The sequence below is a fragment of the Saccopteryx bilineata genome, chromosome 2 (genome assembly GCF_036850765.1).
Source record: "Saccopteryx bilineata isolate mSacBil1 chromosome 2, mSacBil1_pri_phased_curated, whole genome shotgun sequence".
Taxonomy (NCBI): domain Eukaryota; kingdom Metazoa; phylum Chordata; class Mammalia; order Chiroptera; family Emballonuridae; genus Saccopteryx; species Saccopteryx bilineata.
In genome coordinates this window covers 58,783,811-58,806,583 of record NC_089491.1, presented here as the reverse complement: position 1 = coordinate 58,806,583, position 22,773 = coordinate 58,783,811, and the positions used below count along the sequence as shown (strand labels likewise).

Sequence of the window (22,773 nt, the reverse complement as noted above, 5' to 3'; positions counted from 1 at the left end):
TGAAGTTTTCATTGCATTTATCAATTAAAATAGACACCTGTGGCTAGCGGCTACCGAATTGGACAGTATGACTTTAATTGCTGCATCCCACCCTGGAGAGGAGAAGATAGACTTTTTCTCCCCGGGATACTTTGGGGTAGAAACTCTGTGGGAGGCTGGAGAAGGCATAAACCAGAAGCAGAATGGAAAAAAAATGGGCTGATGACTTTTGAAATGAAATGGCACCCTACCTCTTTGTTGGTGGAGGCTTCCGCGGGGTCACTGGGATGGAGGGGTGTACTCGAAGACTCTGCGCCCAGGGGCGAGGAACTGCCTGGAGAGGGAGACTGGAACACAGCAAGGGAACAACACAGTGAGAACCTGAGGGACTGGGGCGCACCGGCCTGTGGGGCGACAAGAGGACCCAGGAGAGAGCTGCACACAACTGGCTGAGAAAACTTCTCAGGAAAGGGCCGGGTTTGTCAAGCTTTCTTTTAAATTTCTGCCATGTTTCAAAGGAGCCCTTAGAGCTCAGCTACGCCACATCCCACCACTTAAAGCCAAGTGTTTAAATGCAGCAAAACTTGAACTTCAAATTTAAAGCTCTAGATGAAAAACCCAATGGTGATGCACGCAAGTTTGTGCTTTAAACATCTTTTTCTTGTTGATGTTGGGTGCTAAATGCTGTATAAGATCACCTGCCCAAGAAGATCTGAGTGAAAAAGTAAAAATTACAACATATATTTTTAAAGCAGCAGCTGGGAGTCATTCTGATGACTGAAAATTGTACTGTCTGTATTTTCCTAGTAAGTTCAGACTTCAAATATTTTTTCTGATTTAAATCATAAGCCACTGAAAAGTCAGAGAAACTTCCGCATCCAAACAACATTACTTTGGCTAATCTTAGAAAAGTTTCAAAATTCTGTTAAATGATAGAAAGCAATTCCACTTTTGGGTATTTGTCCAAAGAAGACAAAAAACATGAATTCAAAAGATATATGCACCCCCATGTTCACTGCTCCATTATTACAATAGCCAAGATACAGAAGCAACCTCAGTGTCCACTGACAGATAAATGGATCAAGAAGATGCAATACACAGCACGTGTGCATATGCGTACGCTTACACACACACACACACACACACCACACACACACTGGAATAATGTAATGCTAAGCCATAAAAAGAATGAAATATTGCCATTTGTGACAAAATGAAGGGACCCTAAAGGGTATTATGCTAAGTAAAATAAGTCAGACAGAGAACAACAAATTCTGTATGATTTAACTATGTGTGGTGACTAGACTTATTGGGGTGATCACTTTGTAAGGTATATAAATGTTGAATAACTATGTTATACACCTGAAACTAAGATAATCTTCTATGTCAACTGTGATTTAAAAAATTTTTAAACTTCAATGAATAAAATAAGGCTTAGGAAAACAGGATCGGGGTGTAGGGCCCCCATCGGGTGTGTGATGCCTGCGGCGATGGGCTCAGCTCCTAGCACAGGCAGGAAACACGCAGCTCCAGGCCAGCACTGACACACGGCACACGCTCCATAAATACCTGCTGCATAAATGACCAAGCAAGCAAGCACAGGGCTGGGACGAATCCAGGCTTTGAAAACCCCCCTAGCCAATACCCGAACATTTCTGTATGCTCTTGAAATCCTGGGAGATGAAAGGGATCTTCAAGTGAGCCATGGGGATGCTTAAAAATTCTGTAGCGATGGCCCTCTGAGAGTAAGAATGCACTGCTTCACAGTTTGTTAGTGATGTTTGATAGAGGACATAAAACAGGATTCGGTTTTATTTATGAACCCACACAAAGACATATCCTCTGAAGAACTGTAGGGCTGTGAGTGAGGGGAGGCAAGTCCTGGCAAAGGGAAGCAACATAACAGTAACAGTAACCGTTGCTTAAATCTCATCTGCTCTCACTGACTGTTCCCCTTGAAGAGACCAAGGCACAGACATGGGTAAAACACCTCTGTGTGAAAAGGGAGAATGTGCCACAAAGCAGTGATGTTGAGGAGGGGTGGGGGCACATTAATATATAAGGGGACCTCCGTGAGCAGTATGTGACATCATAAATAAAAATGAATCCTTTCCAAAAAGTCTAAATTACATGAAACACAGAGACACCAAACAAACTAAAAAAGGATGTGGTGAAATGAAGAATTCTTCACACTGAGACGGTGTACGGTCCTGGCCTATTGCTATGAGGCCTGGGTTTATTTTCCATGAGCCCATGGTCCTGATTCTGATCAGGGAAGTGAGGACCACTGAGTCTCTGAGACCTCCACATGCAGAAAGCAGCTGCTCCACAGTAAAACCAAGAGAAGGGCACAGGGAAGTAGCAGACATAAAGCATCCAGACCCCACAGCTGCTGGAAGCAAGAAAACAGCCTTGTACGCCTTTAAAAAGAAACACAGAAATTTTCAGTTGGCACCCAAGAGAGTTGGTGGGTGCTTGCTGAGTTCATTCTCTGGCCTACTCAAAATTAATGTCTTAAAACTCTTTATGAAAATTTAATGCCTTTAAAATTTATCAATTTTTCAAACTTGAAGATCTTCCTTAGACATTTATGTTTCTCCGCTCCCACCCCGACCGCCCCCCCCAACCCAAGTACTTTTCTCTGGCACAAAGATTTTAAGGGTCTAGTCCCCAGAGGAGCTAGTACAGCTGGTTTTTCTTTAATTATTTGGTTTGAAAGGTGGTGTGACACCTTCATTAAAAAAACAGCAACCCTTCAAAAGAGTCCCACAGTTACTGTTGAACTATTTTCTGTTGCAAATCTTCTAAAAATGGATTCTTTGCAATGTCGCGGGCATCAGGTCATCTCAGAATGATTTGAGAAGACGGGTTATCCAAACAGTACCTGGTGGTGTGGAAGAGGCAGACCAGACCCCAGAGGAATGCTAAGTGACCAGTGCTGGGCGCCCATCACAGAACACTGAGAAGAGGCACAATCGCCACTGTGGCCAGCACTGCCCTCATGAGGCTCCCAGGGGACCCGCACCCACCTTTATCCGGGCCCACTTCCCCTCAGACACTCAGTGCACCAGCCTTCCGCACACAATGAGCGCACTCGTGTTTCCTTCCATTTGCATGCGCAGTTAATCCCCTCCATCCAGAGAGTTCTCCCCCCTTGTCTCCTACATTCTACATGCAATTCGAAAGCACTCAACTTGCTGAAACTCCCTTACTCTATTCACGGTACAATCTCCCTGATGGCATGTGTCAGGTTTCCTCATTTTTTGTGACTGTGTGTGTGACTGTGCCCTCCCCTCAAGAGCTCTGAGACAGGGATCTTGTCTCATTCATCTTTGTAATCCAAATGCCCAGCCTTGAGTCTCAGAAACAGTAGGTACTCAGTAAACGTTTACTGAATAAATTATCTTAATGTGGTTTGCTGCTTCACCACGTTATCCAACTTGCACAAAAGTAGATCAACCACGACTACTCTTTCCTTGTTTTTCAGTGGTGAATGGTAAGCCCCTTTATGATACTGCACCCCTATGCTGTTAGGTGTAGAATGTTGAATCTACATTTCAAATTAGAGAGGTAGTCTTTACCTGTGAAGATCCTGACCTTAGAACCAGCAAAGCTTTTCTGAGGCAGAAAGCAGTCCCAAAATGAGAGCGAACACCCCCACCCCCCAGCCCGGGAAGGCCTACTGCTCAGCACACCGCTGCTGACAGAGTCAGAGTGGACAAACGCCTGTGGAGCGGACACAGCCTCCACGGAGCCCAGATAACATATCTCAAACATCTGCTTTAAAAGCCCTTTACCCCTTACTCTCCAAAGTGGAGAGAAAACCAGAAATTGAATACATTTTACTTCCAAAGAATATATTGGAGGCAAATTTTAACCACTGAAATAGGATTCAAAAGTGAACATGATTATTACGTAGTTCTCTGTCTGTAGTCTCATGCCATCTGTTACTAGATCAATCTTCAATTTTAGGTAAATGGGATCAATTGTGAGAAAGAAACTTGGCTAAGAAATTCACAAATGTAAGTGCCATATGGGACAGTTATAAGAGGTAGTGTTCAAAGATGACTCAACAACTTCCTGTTCTGAGTAATTACAGGAGGTCTCCTTAAGCTCAACAACTTGTCTTCTTCAGATTGTCTTCTGTAGACTGTTCTAGCAGATTCTCTATAACAATGGTCTAAATTTACAGTGACAGCTCTGGGGTTTCCCCCAGTAGAGCTCTCTGCCTTAAGACTTGGGTTCTTCAACACCAGGCTGAGAGGTGGGTAGTTCGCAGGTCAGATGTGGATTAAGGATGCAAAAGCACCCAAAGGGAAAGTGGATTATTCATTTAAATCCTGACTGAACCTCTCCAGGGGCTGAATGCTGTATTACTGGTGGCAAGGGATGACACAAGCAGCTGATGGAACTTTCAGGCTATACTTGTAGGGAAGAAGAGCAGCACACCAGTAACTACTGTAACTGTTGTTATTCATTTATTGTCTCAACAGAATGCCAGTGCCTATCTGTGTTCCTAACAGTGGGCCAGAAACAGAGGAAAGATGTGGTTCTGCCCCTACCCCTTTCTCGACAACGAGAGGAGGCAGACATGTGAAGGCAGGGCTGCGGCAGGTGGCGAGGATATAATCTGTCAGTGGGGATCCGAGGCTGGGAGGGAGCAATTCTGCAGGAGGAGAGGGGTGTGTAACAGGCAATGCTTCCTGGGAAGGGTGGGATGGGACAGGGATAAGGGGACAGTACTGGAAGCAGAAATAGGGAGGTGGGAGCTCAGCTCCGAGGGAGCTGAGGCATGAGCTAAAGAGCCGGGGAGGTTACAACCTGGAAAAGCTGATGGGAAGATAATGAGAGGACTTCAAATCGAGGCTGAAGGCCTGGCTCTCCCCAAATGGGTAGTGTTCTTGTCAGAAACACCCAAGGACTGAGGCAGGGCTGGGAGCAAAGCAACGGATTTTGAAAGGTGTCCAGAGATCCTGAAAACCTTTTGGAGGAATGTTAGTTAGAAGACACAAAAACATGAGTTCTACCTGCCCAATCATTCATTTATTTAATACGGAAGTGCTGACAACGTCTGAAGAAGCTCAGATTCCTCCTCATGCCCAAGGAACTACTGGCCCAGCAGATGAGACAGACCTAGAAATACACGCAGGGTGTCCTAGAAATACACGCAGGGTGTCCTCTGTAAGCAGTCGTCACTGCCTGGTCCCTGAGGAAAAAAATGTCAGCATAACACAGGAAGAGCCACCAGAGGGCTGGCGGCTCACAGTGTCAGTGTCCACCTGAACAGTCCTCTTCCCCAAACACTAGCATCTACCTGGTCCGTGTCTTTGTCAGCTGGTCTCTGTGACAATTGGGACCACCTGGCATTACAGGCAACAACAGAAACAAAAAAATAACCCCTCCAAAAACAGCAAAGATATTTCAGAGAAGTAAAAATATTGAAAAAATGAATATAAAGCAGAATTTTCTAACACTGAAGGCAAAGCTGAAGAATTGCTCAAACCAGCTACCACCAGCAACAGATAATCAAGGAGTTGGTGCAGTTACAGCAATTAACAATTAAGAACATAAAAATGGGAAGGATGATGATGTTGGAGGTGCTCTGGAAGGGTAAATAATAAAGAGAGGGTCCTGGGAAAACCAAGTCAGCTCTTAAATATTTTTGCTGAACTGGTCCTCCTCATGATTGGAAGGACCCTTATCCGACCATGCTGCAAGAGTTACGTGTGAACTGCAGGAAGCTATCTCCTATTGTGTGACCGAATGACTTTTTCTGAAAGAAAATTACAACTCCCCAGATCAATAATTCTTCTTTAAGAATGTTCATATTGTTGGAACTATAACCTACATACATGTTGCTAGTCAAAGGATAAATGAAGCAGCTTATATTTATAATTTTTAGTATTGTTTTTCAAGATAAAGGTCTAATCAAACTCCCTCTTCCCCATACTTACTTTGATATTTTGGTCCTCATTTTAAGTAAATTAATTTTAAAGTAGTCTTCTTAAAACACACTTATGCAATGATTCCTTTTTTTTTTTTTTTTACTTTTATTAATTTTTAGAGAGGAGAGAGAGAGAGAGAGAGAAGGGGGAGGGAGGAGCTGGAAGCGTCAACTCCCATATGTGCCTTGACCAGGCAAGCCCAGGGTTTCGAACCGGCGACCTCAGCATTCCAGGTCAACACTTGATTCACTGCACCACCACAGGTCAGGCGCAATGATTCTTTAAAACATTCCTGTCCCCTGTGGTTAAAACGTGTCATGACAGCTGCCATAACAGGTGTGAACAGAGAGCAGGGGGAGGGGTGGAGGGAGAGACCATATATCCGTTTGGCAGGGGCAGGGAAGCTTTTCCTGACACAAGGCTGGACTTGCAAGGCCCTGAAACAAAGTCTGTTGGCTGGCAAAAGTAAAACAAAAACAAAAACAGAAAAAAACAAAAAAAATTATTTCTAAGACATTGGATCTAATCTTCATTCGTACCATGTCCTGGCTTTCTAATATCAGGGTCCATTTTCAAAAGCTACTATGATTACAGGGAACACAGGTTATATTTCTCCATCGAAATGGACTTTGATATTCTAATTTGATATTGTGGCAGAGCGAGTAAAATTGTAACTTAGGTTTTAGGATAGTGAAGTGGTTAACTGCCCAGCCTCTGCTGACTAGATCTGAATTCTGGCTTGACCACTCACAGCTCTGATCCTGAGTATAGGGGAAAACAGTTATTACCCACCTCCTGGGACTGACATGAAGTTTAATTGGTGACAACACACACTGGGATCAGCTCAGTGCCTGGGCATGTACAAAGCACTGCACCAATACCTATTAAGTCTTTTTAGATTCTAACAGTTACAAAAATGATTTCACCCCTTTGGGAGAGCACTCACAACAAAAACACACTCATGGGGATGTTTTCTTTCTCTCATCTACTTGTTTCCTTCTTTTTTAATTAAAATTTTATTCATGGATAAAATTTAAAAAGCACACAAAGGGCTCTGTATAATCATAATGCAAAGACTCTAAATTAATTTATAAGCCCCAAGGCTCTTACCGGCATATTGGTAAGAGCAGATCATTACTAGCTGACTGGCAGTAAATGCAACAGTTGTCTGCAATTGCTGGCATGTGCACTGTCTGCCACTCAGAACAGCGTTTTGGACGATGAGTGTGAGAGTGATGCTGTTGTGATGATTGATTTATAAAAGATAATCACGTGCATATGCATCATTCTAGTGTTAATTTATAACATGGGCATGTGACCACTATAGACCAAGACTCTCCACTGTTTTGGACATGTGGTTAAAGACCCCAGCCAACTTTAGCTAACTTTGATGAGTTCCAGTACATGCTGGTCCCTTTCCTCCAAAGAAAGTCAGTGACAAAACTTTTGCTGCGGTAAAGGGTAGGAGAAAACAATTCTTTAAAAATTATACAATTTTACCAAGTCTGTCTGGGACTGAATTATTTACAGTAATTTCACATATGTGGGAAAACCCAAAGAACCTGAATAAGGTGCTTTTTTTATTAAGTCACCAAACAGTCCCAACATACTGCATGAGACCTGAGTACCAAGATCTCATGAACCTTCTTTACCAGTGTTGTTGACTGTATGTTTGTTTCCCCCTCAAATTCGTATGTTGAAACCCTCAATTGGATGGTATTAGAAGGCAGGGCCTTTGGAGTTAGTAATTAGGCTAAGTGGATGGAGCCCTCAAGATGGGATTAGTGCCCTTATAAGAAGAGATATGAGAGAGCATGCTTCCTGTCTCTCTGCTCTGTCACGTGAGAACACAGCAAGAAGACGGCCATCTGCAAACCAGGAAGAGAGTCCTCACCAGAAGCTGACCATACTGGACTCTTATCTTAGACTTTCCAGGCACCAGAACTGTGAGAAATGAATATCTGTTGTTTAAGCCATCACTCTATAGCATCTTATTTACAGCAGCCCAAACTGACAACCAAAGACTTTGGATGAAGTGCCTATTAACTCTCATTTTTAAACACAGTTTTAACAAGCTCTGAGCAAGTCATTCCTGTATTCAAAAACGTTAGCAGTTCCTTTTCTGCTTACAGAATAAATCCTAGACCTTTCACTTGGCACTGAAAGCACTCCAGGGTGTGGCTTTTGTTTCTTGGCCATGTTCTCCCTTCTAGTTCTTACTCTCGATAGTCAAAAGAAAGGAAACTACTTTCTACCCCTCCCACCCCCAACACAGCCTGTGAGTTTCTGCTCCGGGCCTTTGTTTACGCTTCTTTGGACTCCAAAAGCCCACTTCAAATGTTACTTCTCTCACGAAGTCTTTCCAATCTTCAAGTGAAAGGCATCCATTTCCCATGAAACTTACTTGTATTTTATCTGTGCCATTCTCAGTATGATGCACCACTTTTTCCTTTGTGTTTTATAAAAATATCATAATACTATATAATATTTATAATATATTTTAATTACAGTATTTTAATAAGCACCTTTAAAGGCAGGATTTTTGATTAATTTACATGCTTTCTTCTCCAAGTACTTAATGCAGGATTTCTGATAGAATATACAACAGGAGTTCAATAAATACGTTGAATATGTGGAAAGGTGCCTGGCACCACCCCTTTTGTATCAGAGGAAAAGGAAACACAAAATAAGTTTATGTCCAGAGGTATAGCATGAGCCCTGTGTATGGATGTCCTGGGTTTGATTCCCTGTCAAGGCACACAGCTCTGAGAGGCGCCCATCTACTTCTCCACCCCTCACCCCTTGTTCATGGGGCTCTGAACACATGTAGCACTGCGCTTATGTGCTCATGTGGATATTTGTTCCCATATGTACTTCAGGATTCTCTTCATTGGCTCTTTTTTTCTTTTTAATGCAAATGTTCAATAACAGCATTATTTTGCAAATCAAAACGGCAATGAGATACCACCTCACACCTGTTCGATTAGCTGTTATTAGCAAGACAGGTAATAGCAAATGTTGGAGAGGCTGTGGAGAAAAAGGAACCCTCATACACTGTTGGTGGGAATGTAAAGTAGTACAACCATTATGGAAGAAAGTATGGTGGTTCCTCAAAAAACTGAAAATAGAACTACCTTATGACCCAGCAATCCCTCTACTGGGTATATACCCCAAAAACTCAGAAACATTGATACGTAAAGACACATGCAGCCCCATGTTCATTGCAGCATTGTTCACAGTGGCCAGGACATGGAAACAACCAAAAAGCCCATCAATAGATGACTGGATAAAGAAGATGTAGCACATATACACTATGGAATACTACTCAGCCATAAGAAATGATGACATCGGAACATTTACAGCAAAATGGTGGGATCTTGATAACATGATACGAAGCGAAATAAGTTAATCAGAAAAAACCAGGAACTGTATTATTCCATACGTAGGTGGGACATAATAGTGAAACTAAGAGACATTGATAAGAGTGTGGTGGTTACGGGGGGGAGGGGGGAATGGGAGAGGGAAAGGGGGTGGGGAGGGGCACAAAGAAAACTAGAAGGTGACAGAGGACAATCTGACTTTGGGTGGTGGATATGCAACATAATTGAACAACAAGATAACCTGGACTTGTTATCTTTGAATATATGTATCCTGATTTATTGATGTCACCCCATTAAAAAAATAAAATTATTAAAAAAAATAACAGCATTATTTTATTTTTTAGGTATTAATATATCTTTTTTTTTCAATTTAATTCTGCATTGGTTTCAGGTGTATAGCGTTGTGGTTAGACAATCATATACTTTGCATAGTGTTCCCCTGATATGTCCAGCACCCCAGCTGGCACCATACACAGTTTTCCTAGTATTACTGACTATATTCCCTATGCTGTTCTTTACATCCCCGTGACTATTTTGTGACTATCAGTTTGTCCTTGTTAGGCCCTTCCTCTCTTTCTCCCAGTCCTCCTGGCAACCACCCTTCTGCTCTCTGTGTCTGAGTCTGTTGCAATTTTGATTTGTGCTTTAGATCCCACCTATAAGTGAAAGTATGATATGTATATGGTATTTGTCTTTCTCTGACTGACTTATTTCACTGGGCATTAATACCCTATAGGTCCATCCATGCAGTCTAGTTCTTTTTTTATTTTTTATTTATTTATTTTTTATTCTTTTTGTATTTTTCTGAATTTGGAAACGGGGAGGCAGTCAGACAGACTCCCGCATGCGCCCGACCGGGATCCACCCAGCATGCCCACCAGGGGGCGATGCTCTGCCCATCTGGGGCGTTGCTCTGTTGCAACCAGAGCCATTCTAGCGCCTGAGGCAGAGGCCACAGAGCCATCCTCAGCGTCCGGGCCAGCTTTGCGCCAATGGAGCCTTGGCTGCGGGAGGGGAAGAGAGAGACAGAGAGGAAGGAGAGGGGGAGGGTGGAGAAGCAGATGGACGCTTCTCCTGTGTGCCCTGGCTGGGAATCGAACCCGGGACTCCTGAACGCCTGGCCAACGCTCTGCCAACCGGCCAGGTCCGCAGTCTAGTTCTTGATCATGGTCTGTCTCCTTTCACTGGTAGACAGTGCTTGCAAATCATGTGCCTCACATGATTAGAAAAGTACTGTAGACACAGCAGGAACAAGTATTCTCCAAGGTGACATTTCATATGGACTGTAATCAAGTACTTGATCATTCAATTCTTTTCCAGCCTGAATTCTGGTTCCATTCCTTTTTCTATATGGAATTTCAAGGTATGGTTAGCTAGTGCACACACTTCAGCTCTTCTGATAAACTTCCGTTTCAGGGACGGTGTGGGGCTTATCTAGTTCCCGTGTCCTCAAATAACTTTTTCATTATGCATATTGGTTTATCCAGCTTTATCCCTTTGCTCAATTAAATATACATTGTTTTCCTCACTGATGTAAGTGGTTTTAAATTAACCTTATTCTATCTTAGAATTATTTTTTAAAAAACCCAAACATATGATTAGTTTTTCCTTGCTCCAAGTTATGTTTGTGCTTCTGAAAACTGAAATTGGTTAAGAAATCCATAATTATTCACTCTCAATTCAAACTATACAATCAATGCACATTTGTATTTCCTTAATGTAGTAAAGTAGGAAAGTGAGCATAGGCATGGTAGGGGCATAATTATATCATTAAAATGATAATAGCCTGGTCCTAAAGGAGTGTTTTATATATACATTTGTAATTAATTCAATTAATACCAACAGAACACTTTGAAATAACTGTCAGTGAAAATATTTTTGCTATTTCCGTCTCCCTGTTCCCACAGGGAGTGGTCTCGTTTCCAGCCCCACGTCCATGGAACCCATCAAAGGGCTGCAGCTGGAAGACCTGAACCACCGTGAACCTCGAAGGGAGCCTCGCATGGCAGCAATCTCCTCACAGAGTGTGATTTCATAGTGAGGGTGCCACACAAATAATTCATTTTATCACCATCAAAAGGGCTCCAGCTTCTGAAGCTATGCTCTCAAAGGTCAAAAATATTTTATTTGATCAGTTAACTATGAACCAGAGTCATCACTGTAAGGTGAGCTAACTTATCATTTGATGAAGCTGACCCATAAACAGAGTTTTTCTTATTCCCTTTGAAACAACCGCACAGTATTTATTTGAAATGCATTACAACTTGTGATGAACAAATGAGTCTGTTATGCATTTCCCTTCTAGCCTCATTCAATTCTTGATGGACTTCCTGCACTTTCATTCCCAGGCCACCTGACCTGCAGCCAGTGAGAGGAAAAACCAAAGTCACTTAGCTTCTATGAGGAGATACAAACTATCTGCTGGAATAATGCTCTACCAGCTAAGCACAGTTCAGGAGAGCTTTCTCTGTGCCTGGCGCTGTACAGGGCAGGTTTTGATCATTACCTCATTTACTCGCAAAGCAGTTTCTAATGCGCGAGCCTCTAATCTCCCTGCATCTTAATTAACATCATGGAAGCAAAAGACACTACACAGATCAAGAAACGAAGCTACAGTGCTCTAAGTAACTCATTTCTTAGAACACAGAGAGTAGGCACCCAACACTGATGGAGAGAAAACAAAAGGCATGCCATCTTTCTCAGTGACCACACAGCCTTTTCTCCCCGCAGGTCATCTGGGACTTCCACACAACAGGCAGAGCTGATTACATTTCTCCAGTCCTGGATGCTGCCCTCTCTTCTGATCCATTCCTGCTCTGTTCACTTACTGCTACCACAGAGAACAATTTACAGGCTGACAGGACTAGAAGAAAAGCGAAAGTAAACATCATTCTGAAGCCTGAGGAGCCACCTACCTCATCTTCCTGACTCTCAAATTGGTACATCCAAAAATTCTCCATCGTTACGGGTGCTTTCTGGGCAGCCGGGCCAGCTCTGGGGCTTCCACTTGTGAGCTGAGGCTACCTCCTGACCTCAGTGCCTGCCTGGCAGGTTGTTTCCAGTGGTGTTAGATGCCCCAGTCAATAATGCAACTTGTAACAGGAGCTGTGACCTCCTCCTGGGTGTCTGACCCGTCCACATTAACCCCTCCCCACCCGGGGGGTGCCGGCAGTCATGCGTTACTGGCCGAGCATTATCACCTGACATTTCTCAAGAGGGGCTGGCCTACCCCTTTTGGCAGCGACACCTACTATTTCTGGGGAAAATAAACTCGGTTCTGAGGTGCTATCAGAAACCTTCACACACTCTAAATGCTGCTATGTTTATAGAACTTGTGAAAAAAGCAACCAGCTCATGTGGAAGGAAGGGGTGGGTGTTGAGAAAAAGAGGCTCTTTCAGGACCCGTGTTAGAATGCACCTGAGCATTCTAAGAGAATTCTGTGGCCAGCTAAGGCTTGCGCTTCTGGGGACATGGGATACTGGAAGTGGCCCCTCTCCAACTCTTCTTGTGTGCTGAGTGCCTCCGACATCCTTGCATTCCGATCTGAATAAGGGGATAGAGGAAACCAGCTACACAAACACAGAAAACAAAGCTGCCTCCAGGACGAGCATAGTGTGACCCAAAGCAACGCGTCATCCCAAATTGGGTTCAAGAGCTGGACCATATCTGCTGGTCCTTAGCAGACTGGAGGAAGGTCAAGAAATATGGATAGAGCCCGACCTGTGGTGGCACAGTGGATAAAGAGTCAACCTGGAACGCAGAGATCACCAGTTCGAAACCCTGGGCTTGCCCGGTCAAGGCACATATGGGAGTTGATGCTTCCTGCTCCTACCCCCTACACACTCTCTCTCTCCTTTCTAAAATGAATAAAGTCTTTAAAAAATTAAAAGAAAAAGAAGCAGTATGGGTAGAGTTGGCTAAAAGGAGCTTATGGAAACCGAGGTGGGCAAGGTGGTTCTGAAGGCAGAAGACAGAAGGCAGGTGGAGAGATCTCCCAGAGCCGACCCACCTCTCAAGGATCCCTGGCAAAGGGAAGTGTGTGGACACAGGAGGGATGAAAGGCACAGAACCTACCGACTAATCAATGGCTTCAGCCTCCTTTCTCACCAAACTCTTTATCAGGCATGCTGACAGGTCTCTCTGAGTCCACTTGTTTAGTTAACAAGTTGTGACAGAATCAAAAGGCAGAAAAAAAGAGAAGCAATGGACTTGAACGACAGCCAGCTGGAAACTGCCCCCATGCTAGTGGACAGTTCCCTGTGCTGCGGACAACCCTACAGACCAGAGCGGGAACAGGGTCAGGGGAAGCCGCCCTTGGGTACTTCCTTCCCTTCTCGCTTGCTCTGGTGTTTCTGACCCCTCTTGCTGCCAGTTGGATTGCATCTACTGTATAATCGAGGTACTCCTTCTTAATTCAGAGCACTGGGCATCTCTCAAAACACTTTCTTCTTTCCATTCTTTATTTAACAGACAGAAAATCACTGGGCGCTGATTCTCAAATATCCAGATTGAACATCCCCTATCATTTATTTCTCCCCAATCATGGGTGAAGCCACTTCCCCCACTATTATCCTTAAAATGTAATTTGGAGTCATGAACCACTCAGGACAGGCAGAAGACCTGATCATCTTCACTACTGCTGTGGGAAGCTTGAAATTTTCCCATTATTAACCAGACAGCCACCATCACACATAAGACTTAAACTCAAGAGATAAACCGCAAAAAACCCTGCTAGGCCTTCTGGAACATTATGGAAAGTGTTTACATATTGTGTCCTGTTGGTGTAACTGGAATTCAGAATTCTTTCCCTGGCTCTCCTATTTTCCTTCTTTCCTTCCCTTTAATGTTCAATCAGCACTTGAAACCTGCTTAATTATTCACCACTGCCTTCTCTATGCCTCATCAATAATGGACGACAACCAGAATGGAAAACTTCACCTGCCGCAAGGAGGTGGCTGAGATAGGGGCGCAAAGACTAGGAGCCACACTCTATACCTGAGTGAGGGACCAAGGCACCAGCATGACAGCCAGCCACAGGCTGGTCCTCTCCTGTTCTCACTGCACCAACAAGACCCCTTCCCTCTGTGCCTCTCATTCTTCCTTGCATCCTGGCTTGTGTCAACTGGAGAAGCTCTGGGGCCCAGATGAAGCTGCTGGGCGTGAAGGCGATATGCCTGGTGATCCAGTTCACCCCATCCCCAAAATTCAGGGGATCATCAGCACACTGGTTGAAAAGCTCTGCCTTAACTTACAAATGAGTCTGTACAGCAAATTCTTTTGACACTGGTAGTCCCTTGAGAATTAAGTTCGAATCCTTCTCCTTGTGAGGAATCCAAATGGGCATACTTGTTCCTTCAGGACAATCCCTCCTCTTTGCCATTTCCATGGGCCATCCAGAGCCCCAGCCTCCAGCACAGCCACCTGCCTGTCCCTGACCTGGCTCACATACCTGTTCTCTTTTTCACCACTTTGGCTTCGTTCTGTAAGTCATTTCAGAATCTGCAGCTCTGCCTATTCTCAGCCAGACAGAATCAATACAGCTCTGGAGTTGGGGATGGCTGACAAGGCCAGCAGCTGCTGAGTCCTCAGGCTTAGAGCCCAATAGCTCTTTGCTGGTAAAAGGTAATGACAGATACCAAACATGTTAGGCAGGCTTCTTGGATGGCCCCAATTATCCTTACCTGCCAGTATTCAGACCCTGGTGCAAAAGACTGTGACTCCCATCTTGCTATCAATGCTTTGGTGGTCTTGTCTTGCACACTTTATCAAGTGAGCTGACCTGTAGGAGAGGGCCCATGTGGTAAAGCACCGAGGATGCCTCTGGCCCATAGTCAGTTAGGAATTGAGACACTTTGTCTGATAGCCTGCGAGGATCTAAACAAGCACATGAGCTTGGGAGCAGGTCTTTCCCCAGAAGAGCCTTAAGATGACCACAGGCCACTGACACCTTGACTGCAGACTCTGAGAGATCCTAAAGCAGAGAGCCGGGTAAGCCATGCCAGAGTCTTGGCCACAGAAACTGTGAAAATCAATGTGGCTTGCTTTATGCCATTTAATCCTGGGAAATTTGTTCTATAGTAGTAGATAGCTATAGCTAAAACACCAGGTAAGACTTCAGTTGAAAGCCTTAAGAGCAGAGGAAGCCGGGAGGTCTGGCTAAGGTGGGCGTCCCCAAACTACGGCCTGTGAGCTGCATGCGGCCCCCTGACGCTATTTATCCGGCCCCCGCCACACTTCCAGAAGGGGCACCTCTTTCATTGGTGGTCAGTGAGAGGAGCACTGTATGTGGCAGCCCTCCAACGGTCTGAGGAACAGTGAACTGGCCCCTTGTGTAAAAAGTTTGGGGACCCCTGGGCTAAGGGCTGAAAAAAGGATCAGCCTAGAGTGGATCATGGACGCTACACAGAGAGGGCCATGTTTATCGTAGCCAGAGCCTGGCTCTCAGTTGCTGCTGTGTCCCTGGTGTCCTGCACAGTGCCTGATGTATAAGAGGAAGTAAAAAATATTTGTTGAATGAGGGGATGACAAATTGTGAGACAGGCTCTCAATTTGTGATGAAGAACAGCAGTCTCAATTCCCTCTGGGTCACTGACAAAATGATGAACAGCAGAGCTTTGTGGGTGGCCCTATTTCTTATTCACAATGTCCTGTATGTAACTAGTGCTCCATTAAAACCAGAAGAGTTGGCAGGAAAACACTTGAACAATTAAAACAATTCAACCCAATCATTTTATGGCCCTTTGCATGATGGATGGCTGAGACCAGCCTATTATTCCTTTGATAGCATTCACTTGTCTAATGAGAGGTGTCCTGTCAGTTTCTGGGGTCTCCCTGGTAAAGCACAAGGGGGCCTACTTTTGTGGTCCTTTGGTTTTAAGGTTATGCTTCTGGATAAACTTCTGGAATGCTGACATGGAGGGTCTTCTAGCCAACTGTTTTCTAAAAAGTCTGAAGCTTTTAAGAGAACAAAGCTGGTTTTAGAGCCAACAGTGGATGTATAGTCTTCCACAAGGAGGCCAGGAGAACAGTCTGAGATAAGGATGCATGGATGTTAGTCCTTTTCCAACCACAAGTGGACAGAGAATAGCGCTAACTGTCCTTGATGCGCCCCACCCCGTTCCTGTACATGCCAGGAATATATCACATTCCACTAGTAATTAATCCACTTGGGGAGATCAGGCCCCAACACAACATAAATTCATCCTAATGTCTGTCTACTTGACTTCAGATCCCATTTCAACTCCATCCCTTGCTATCCAGATCCTGGAAAAACTGAGGCTGGCCGGAACTCCCTGAGGGGGTGTGGATCAGCAGGGGGAACTCTCAATTCAGAACATTTTAATGAAGTCCTTCACAAAAATGGAAACCTCTAGCAGTAAAGTAGGTCTTTGACTCACCCTTGTAAGTATGACAACACAACCGCAAGGCCAACAGGACAAGATGCTGCTAATAAGCCTTAATGAATTAGCATGTGCACTTGACCTTGGTCAACAGTTTCCCAGCAAGAGTAAAAAAAAAAAAAAAAAATCCATATAGGCTGAGGCTGAATTCAGGGCAAAGGGAAGAGGGAGAGAAGACAGAGAAAAGGTGATGTCAATGAAAGCAGGACCAGATGAAGCCAGGTTGTTCCTCCACCCTCTTTACAACATCTTTCTCAAATAATTTTTTTTTAAAGGTGGGCACAAAAGTGCACATGATCAGCGAGGCAGCTGTTAACCTCAGGCCCTCAGATCCCAGCGTTTTTCAACATCTGCGTCTCAGCTAGAGAGTACTCGGTTTCTGACTAAGAAGTGTCAAAACTAACCAGAGGCAGTTCCTCCAGTTGGTCTTTGGAATTGAAGACGCCAATCAGAGGTAAATGTTATCTGAAGGGGGTCAAGCATGTTGCCGACCCTCTAATTAGCAGTTTTGTTTGACTTAATTAGACCAGCTCCAGGGGGAGAAAAAGGCTGACAATATATCACTGCATAAGGTGGAGGGGGAGACTCCGGTCATTCAGAGGGAATAACCAGAATTGGCAAAACGGTAAAAGCTCGGCAGGGATCCGAGCTATGGGGAAAGCCAGAAGGAAACACCAGCCTGGGGGGGGGGGTGAGGAAGCGGTGCTGACAGCCAACTCCCCCTAATTCAGTTTGTCACTGACCAACCCTAAATGTTAAGTGAGCTCTGACCTGCTGAGTCAACTAATACACCAAGCTTGTGATTCTTATTTCACATTTCCATTGAGAACTCATTATCTGCAAAGCCATTTTCTCCCATTGTCATCCTGGAAGATACATCTAGTAACTCGTTTTACTGATGGAGAAACTAAAGCCAAGGAAGAAAACAATGACCAACTCATGGTGACTGCAGCAAGTCAACTGTTGTGCAAATTTTTACATAAAATGACTATTTACTGAGCATCAACTCTGTGTGACTTGCTCCAACAAGAGAGGAGGATAAGACACTATTCCTTCAATGGACTGACAGTAAGTTACAGAGGCAGCAGGCAAATACATGTAAGACAAGTAGATGATAAGATAATAAAGAGCCAAGTGTTTAACACTAGTCTATAGTTGAAGTTGGTAGTTACCAATCCTGACTATGCATCAGAAACACTGATGCCAAGATCCAGCCCCCAGAGATGCTAGTCAGAAAGTCTGGAATCCCGGAGTACATCTATTGAAAGGAGGGCCCTGACTGCACTGAATGGAGCATGTGATCAGGATGCAGGTGAGAGCCAGTGTGGTATTATGCTGTGTGAAATAAGCCAGGCAGAAAAAGACAAATATCATATGATCTCACTTATATGTGGCCTCTAATAAACACAACAAACTGAGGAACAGAACAGAAATAAAGGCACAGACACAGGAAATAGATGGTCAGCTGTCAGAGGGAAGGGGATAGAAGGAGACTGGATCAAAGAAGGTGAAGGGATTAGCCAAAAAACATATACACATAACACATAGATACAGACAACAGAGTGGCAACAGACAGAGGGAAAAGGGGAGTAGAAGGAAGGGGAGGAGGATAAGGGGGGGCCAATGGGGGCAGAAAGAGACTGCTTGGGGTGGGGGGACATGATGTGGCATGCAGATGAAGTTATATTGAATTGTACAGTTGAAAAATGTATAGTTTGGGTCCTGGCCAGGTGGTTCAGTGGTAGAGTGTTGGCCCGGTGTGTGGATGTCCTGGGTTCAATTCCCGGTCAGGGCACACAGGAGAAGTGCCCATCTGCTTCTCCATCCCTTCCCTTCTTGCTTTTCTCTCTCTTTCTCTTCCCCTTCTACAGCCATGGCTCGATAAGAGCACATTGGCCTGGATGCTGAGGATGGCTCCATGGCCTTCTCCTCAGGTGCTAAGAAGAGTTTGGTTGCTGAGCAATGGAGCAATGCCCCAGAAGGGCAGAGCATCGCCTCCTAGTGGTCTTGCCAGGTGAATCCTGGTCAGGGTACATGCGGGAGTCTGTCTCTGACTCCCCTCCTCACACTGAATTAAAAAAAAAAAGAAAAGAAAAAATAAAAATGTATAGTTTGGGGAACCATGTTGTTGGGAAAGCAGCTGTGTTAGACTTGCTTCCTTGTACTTTGCCTGATTAGTGCATGAGCACATGGCAGCGCCATGTGTGTATAGGATATGGCGCCTTGCCCTCAGGGTGTATTGCGGATTACTTGCCTGTGACTGCAAGGGGTTAGTTTTGCTGTTTGTTTGCCTGCTGCCATGAGAAGTGTTTTTTTCCTGCCTATTTCCTTGTCCGCCGTTGTGAAACTGTATTAAACAGGAATGGCCCAATGCTTTCTGGCTCCACAGTTCCTCTACCGTCTGCTCAAGTCCAATGTGAACCTGCCTGGTCTCGGCCACTGGCATTACATCTGGCATAATGAGCAGAATTTGAATCAGATTGGCATGGAGCTGCTGACACCCCTGAAGTGTGGAATAGAAGGGTGGCTGTTCCCTATGGCTCTCCTTTTGGAGGCCATGGGCTGAGTGTTTTATATAGCCCTGTGAGAAGAAACTGAAAGCTCTGTGCAAGAGGCTGAGTGAGGTCAAAAGCTCCAGGATGAGATGCAGACTGAGTGCCAAGTGGCAGGAATGGCAACAGTTGCTGGAGAAAGAGACTGACCACTTAAAGAGACTGACTACTTTTGAGACACAGGCTGAACACCAATGGTGCCTGGAACTGGAGTGGTCGCTGGAGAGAGAAATATGGGTCTGGTCCGAGAGCTGCAATTTGCCCTGGAAGTTGAATGTTGGCAGTGACAGTTGCTGGAGAAACAACTGCAGGTTCAAGAGCTCAAGCTTCAGCTTCAGGCCAAGGGCTGGCATCCCCAGGAGCAAAAGCAGGTGCTGAAGAAGCTGCATTCATGCCAGCAGAGTGGCTCTGAGTTGGCAGTTGTAGTTGTTTCTGACTCTTCTGAGGAGGAGAAGGTTCAGGATGAAACTGTCGCTGACAGACTCAGAGCCCAGCTGGTGGTCACCCAGAAGGTAAAAACCCAGCAGCTATGAGTGCCTCAGGGGCAGGCACAACCCCTTCTGCAGGTAGTGGAGCACCCTGTGGTCCAGCTCTACACCCAGGCCAAGTTGATGGGAGTTATGGCAAAATTCAGGCAGAAACCCACCAAGTCCCTGGCAGCCTGGTTGCTGCAGTTGTGGGACATAGGGGGTGGATGGCATCATGCTCTCCGGAATAGAGATGGAAAAATAAGCCACCATTACCACAAACTCCTCCTTGAGGCAGCATCTTCAGAACTGCCATGACAACCCAGGAAACCATTCCCTATTGGAACGGGTGATGGCTGCCATTCGTACAGTCTGGCAGAATGCTGGGGACTTGCTGGGGGGCAGTGAGTCAGTGGCAGTCATATACTGAGCTGCAGCAGGTCCTCTGGGAACTGGGTGTGAGGAATGCTGCTTTCAATCTGAGGTCACGTTGGCCAGATGAGGAAGTGTTTATAGCAGGGATGAGGGACCTTATTCTCTGAAGTGTCCTGTCAGCCCTTTTTGGGTCACTAGTGGTTATCTTGAGCCCTTATGTGGGGTAGCCCAGCAACACAGTTAATGGATACTGGAAGATTTGGGGGAGCTAGAGACATCATGGAATCCTAAGGCTGTGAGGGCTGCTGCCCATGCTGCCCCCCCCCCACATGACTAACAAGAGAAACAGGCCTGTAAAGGTTACCTGAACACAGATGTGGGTAGGTTTGATTGTGGCCAGGGAAGATAATGAGAAATTAGATGGCGGGTCTAATAAAGTCCTGTTAGAGCTTTTGCAGCAACTTAAACCAGAACAGAGGTCCCAGCTACTGAAAAAGCAGGAGAAGTGGGCAGCCCTGGCAGCTGCCAAGAAAATGGCTGGCGTTCAGGTTGCACAGCTGCAAGATTACTTGTTGGAGACAGCTGAGGGAGAGAAGGATCCCCAAGACCCATTATTTGAATAGGGGGAAGGCCCAGGGACCCACCTAACAGTGATGGACGGGGCGGGGGCGCAAAAGCCCCATGTCGTATTGGTTTAATGTGCATCAGGTGTTGGCATTAGAAGATAATAGGTGCTTTTTTTTCTTCAGCTAAGAGAATTGTCAAGGCGACACAGGCCTTGAATGTGTTTGACTCCACCAAGCCTTGTGAGCTTGGACTTTTGAGGGGTTTGGATGGGGCTTGTGGCAATGGACAGAGCACTATGGAAAGGTGCTGAGATCTGTTAATAAAGAGCTGTGCGGCTATTATAGTTGCCTGTTATGGACAATTACCTTGGTGATTTGCACAGAAAGCTGTCTATACTGGACTGATCATTGACTGGTGTAATGGACTCTTGGACTGCAACCAGAGGGGGAGCACTAGCTTCTTTCCTGGATGGACACACAGCTTTTGGACAGTATGAGAGGCCCTGATGGGAGAGGCACAGCACCTGTGGTGGCCCTTCTGCACTGGGCTGTTCCCATCCAGCTGCAGAGATGCACCAAGGACACTTTCTTCAATGGACATGGCCCTGGACCATACAGGCCCTCCTACCTACTGTGGGGTAGAGGGCTAGAGGTGGGCCTCCAATTACCTCCCTGGGCAGAGTGCTTGGGGAGACATTGTGAAGGACACCTTTGTCATTATTGTACAACCTGTGCTGTTGCTGTAGGCTCTGCTTATGTAATGTACCTCACTCCTTGCACAGGGACCGTCATGGAAGATACCTGTCACGTAGATTGTGAGGTGAGCAACCCTAAAGGGGTGGATTGTTGGGAAAACAGCTGTTAGGCTTGCTCGCTTGCACTGTGCCTGACTGGTGCTTGAGCACGGGGCAGCACTATGAGTGCAGAGTCTACGTTAGGCCACGGCTGCTTGCCCTCAGGGCAGATTGCGGACTGTGGATTGCTTGCCTACCACCGTGAGGGGCTGTTTTACTGTTTGTTCGCTTACAGCCATGGGAAGAGGTTTTCTCTGCCTGTTTGCTAGTCCACCGATGCAAGACTCTATTAAATGGGAATGACCCAGTGTTTCTAGCTCCACAGTTCTTCTACCATCTGCCCCAATCCAATGTGAACCTGCCTGGCCTTGGCTACCAGCATTACATGTCAACCCAATAAATTAAAAAAAAATTTTTTTAAAAGAAGTTTGGTTTAGGCCCTGGCTGGTTGGCTCAGTGGTAGAGCGTCGGCCTGGCGTGGGGAAGTCCCAGGTTCGATTCCTGGCCAGGGCACACAGGAGAAGTGCCCATCTGCTTCTCCACCCCTCCCCCTCTCTTTCCTCTCTGTCTCTCTCTTCCCCTCTCGCAGCCGAGGCTCCATTGGAGCAAAGATGGCCTGGGAGCTAGGGATGGCTCCTTGGCTTCTGCCCCAGGCGCTAGAGTGGCTCTGGTCTCAACAGAGCAACGCCCTGGAGGGGCAGAGCATCGCCCCCTGGTGGGCAGAGCGTCGCCCCCTGGTGGGCGTGCCAGGTGGATCCCAGTCGGGCGCATGCAGGAGTCTGTCTGACTGTCTCTCCCCGTTTCCAGCTTCAGAAAAATACAAAAAAAAAAAAGAAGTTTGGTTTGCAGGGAAGTGTGGTATGGAGGCAAGTGTGGATAAGCAGAAGGAGATTTTGAACGGGTAAGTACAAGGTCAGTGACTAAGCCATGGGTCTGTGCTCCTCAGATGCCGAAGGCGCCACACAGTCCGGTGGGGTCTGCCTACTCACACCTGGAGTTTACACTAGGAAATTACTTTCTGGGGGAATCTCCTTATCTTTGCCTAAGAGAAATGTCAAGAGACATTCAGGATGATTTGCCTCTAAAGCGCTGTGAAACGTGCCAAAGACAGTGACTGGCAGGCCAAGGCTACAGGGTCACATGACCTAGCTATTTTCAGCCACGGCATCTGGGAAACTAAGGTCAAAATGCCCAGGTCAGCCCCAAACCTCCTTTGATCCATTCCCAGCCTGATTTAATTAGTTTCTGGTGTCCCACTGACAGGATCTGACCCACTCAAGAGGTCAACCAGGCATGTCAGTCAGGCAGTTGAAA

General features: G+C 45.6%; 1 protein-coding gene across 6 annotated transcripts in view; it reads right to left on the bottom strand.

Annotated features, from left to right (window-relative positions):
- APBA1 (amyloid beta precursor protein binding family A member 1) overlaps positions 1–22,773 on the bottom strand; it is a 230,421-nt gene that overhangs the window by 45,045 nt on the left and 162,603 nt on the right. For 5 of the 6 annotated variants that reach the window (XM_066257120.1, XM_066257122.1, XM_066257119.1 and 2 more), the window contains one exon: positions 231–326. The exons of the other annotated variant lie outside the window; for it this stretch is intronic. In XM_066257120.1, coding sequence (XP_066113217.1) covers positions 231–326 — 96 coding nt within the window. The remainder of the gene's footprint in view (positions 1–230; positions 327–22,773) is intronic. 6 annotated transcript variants of the gene reach the window in all.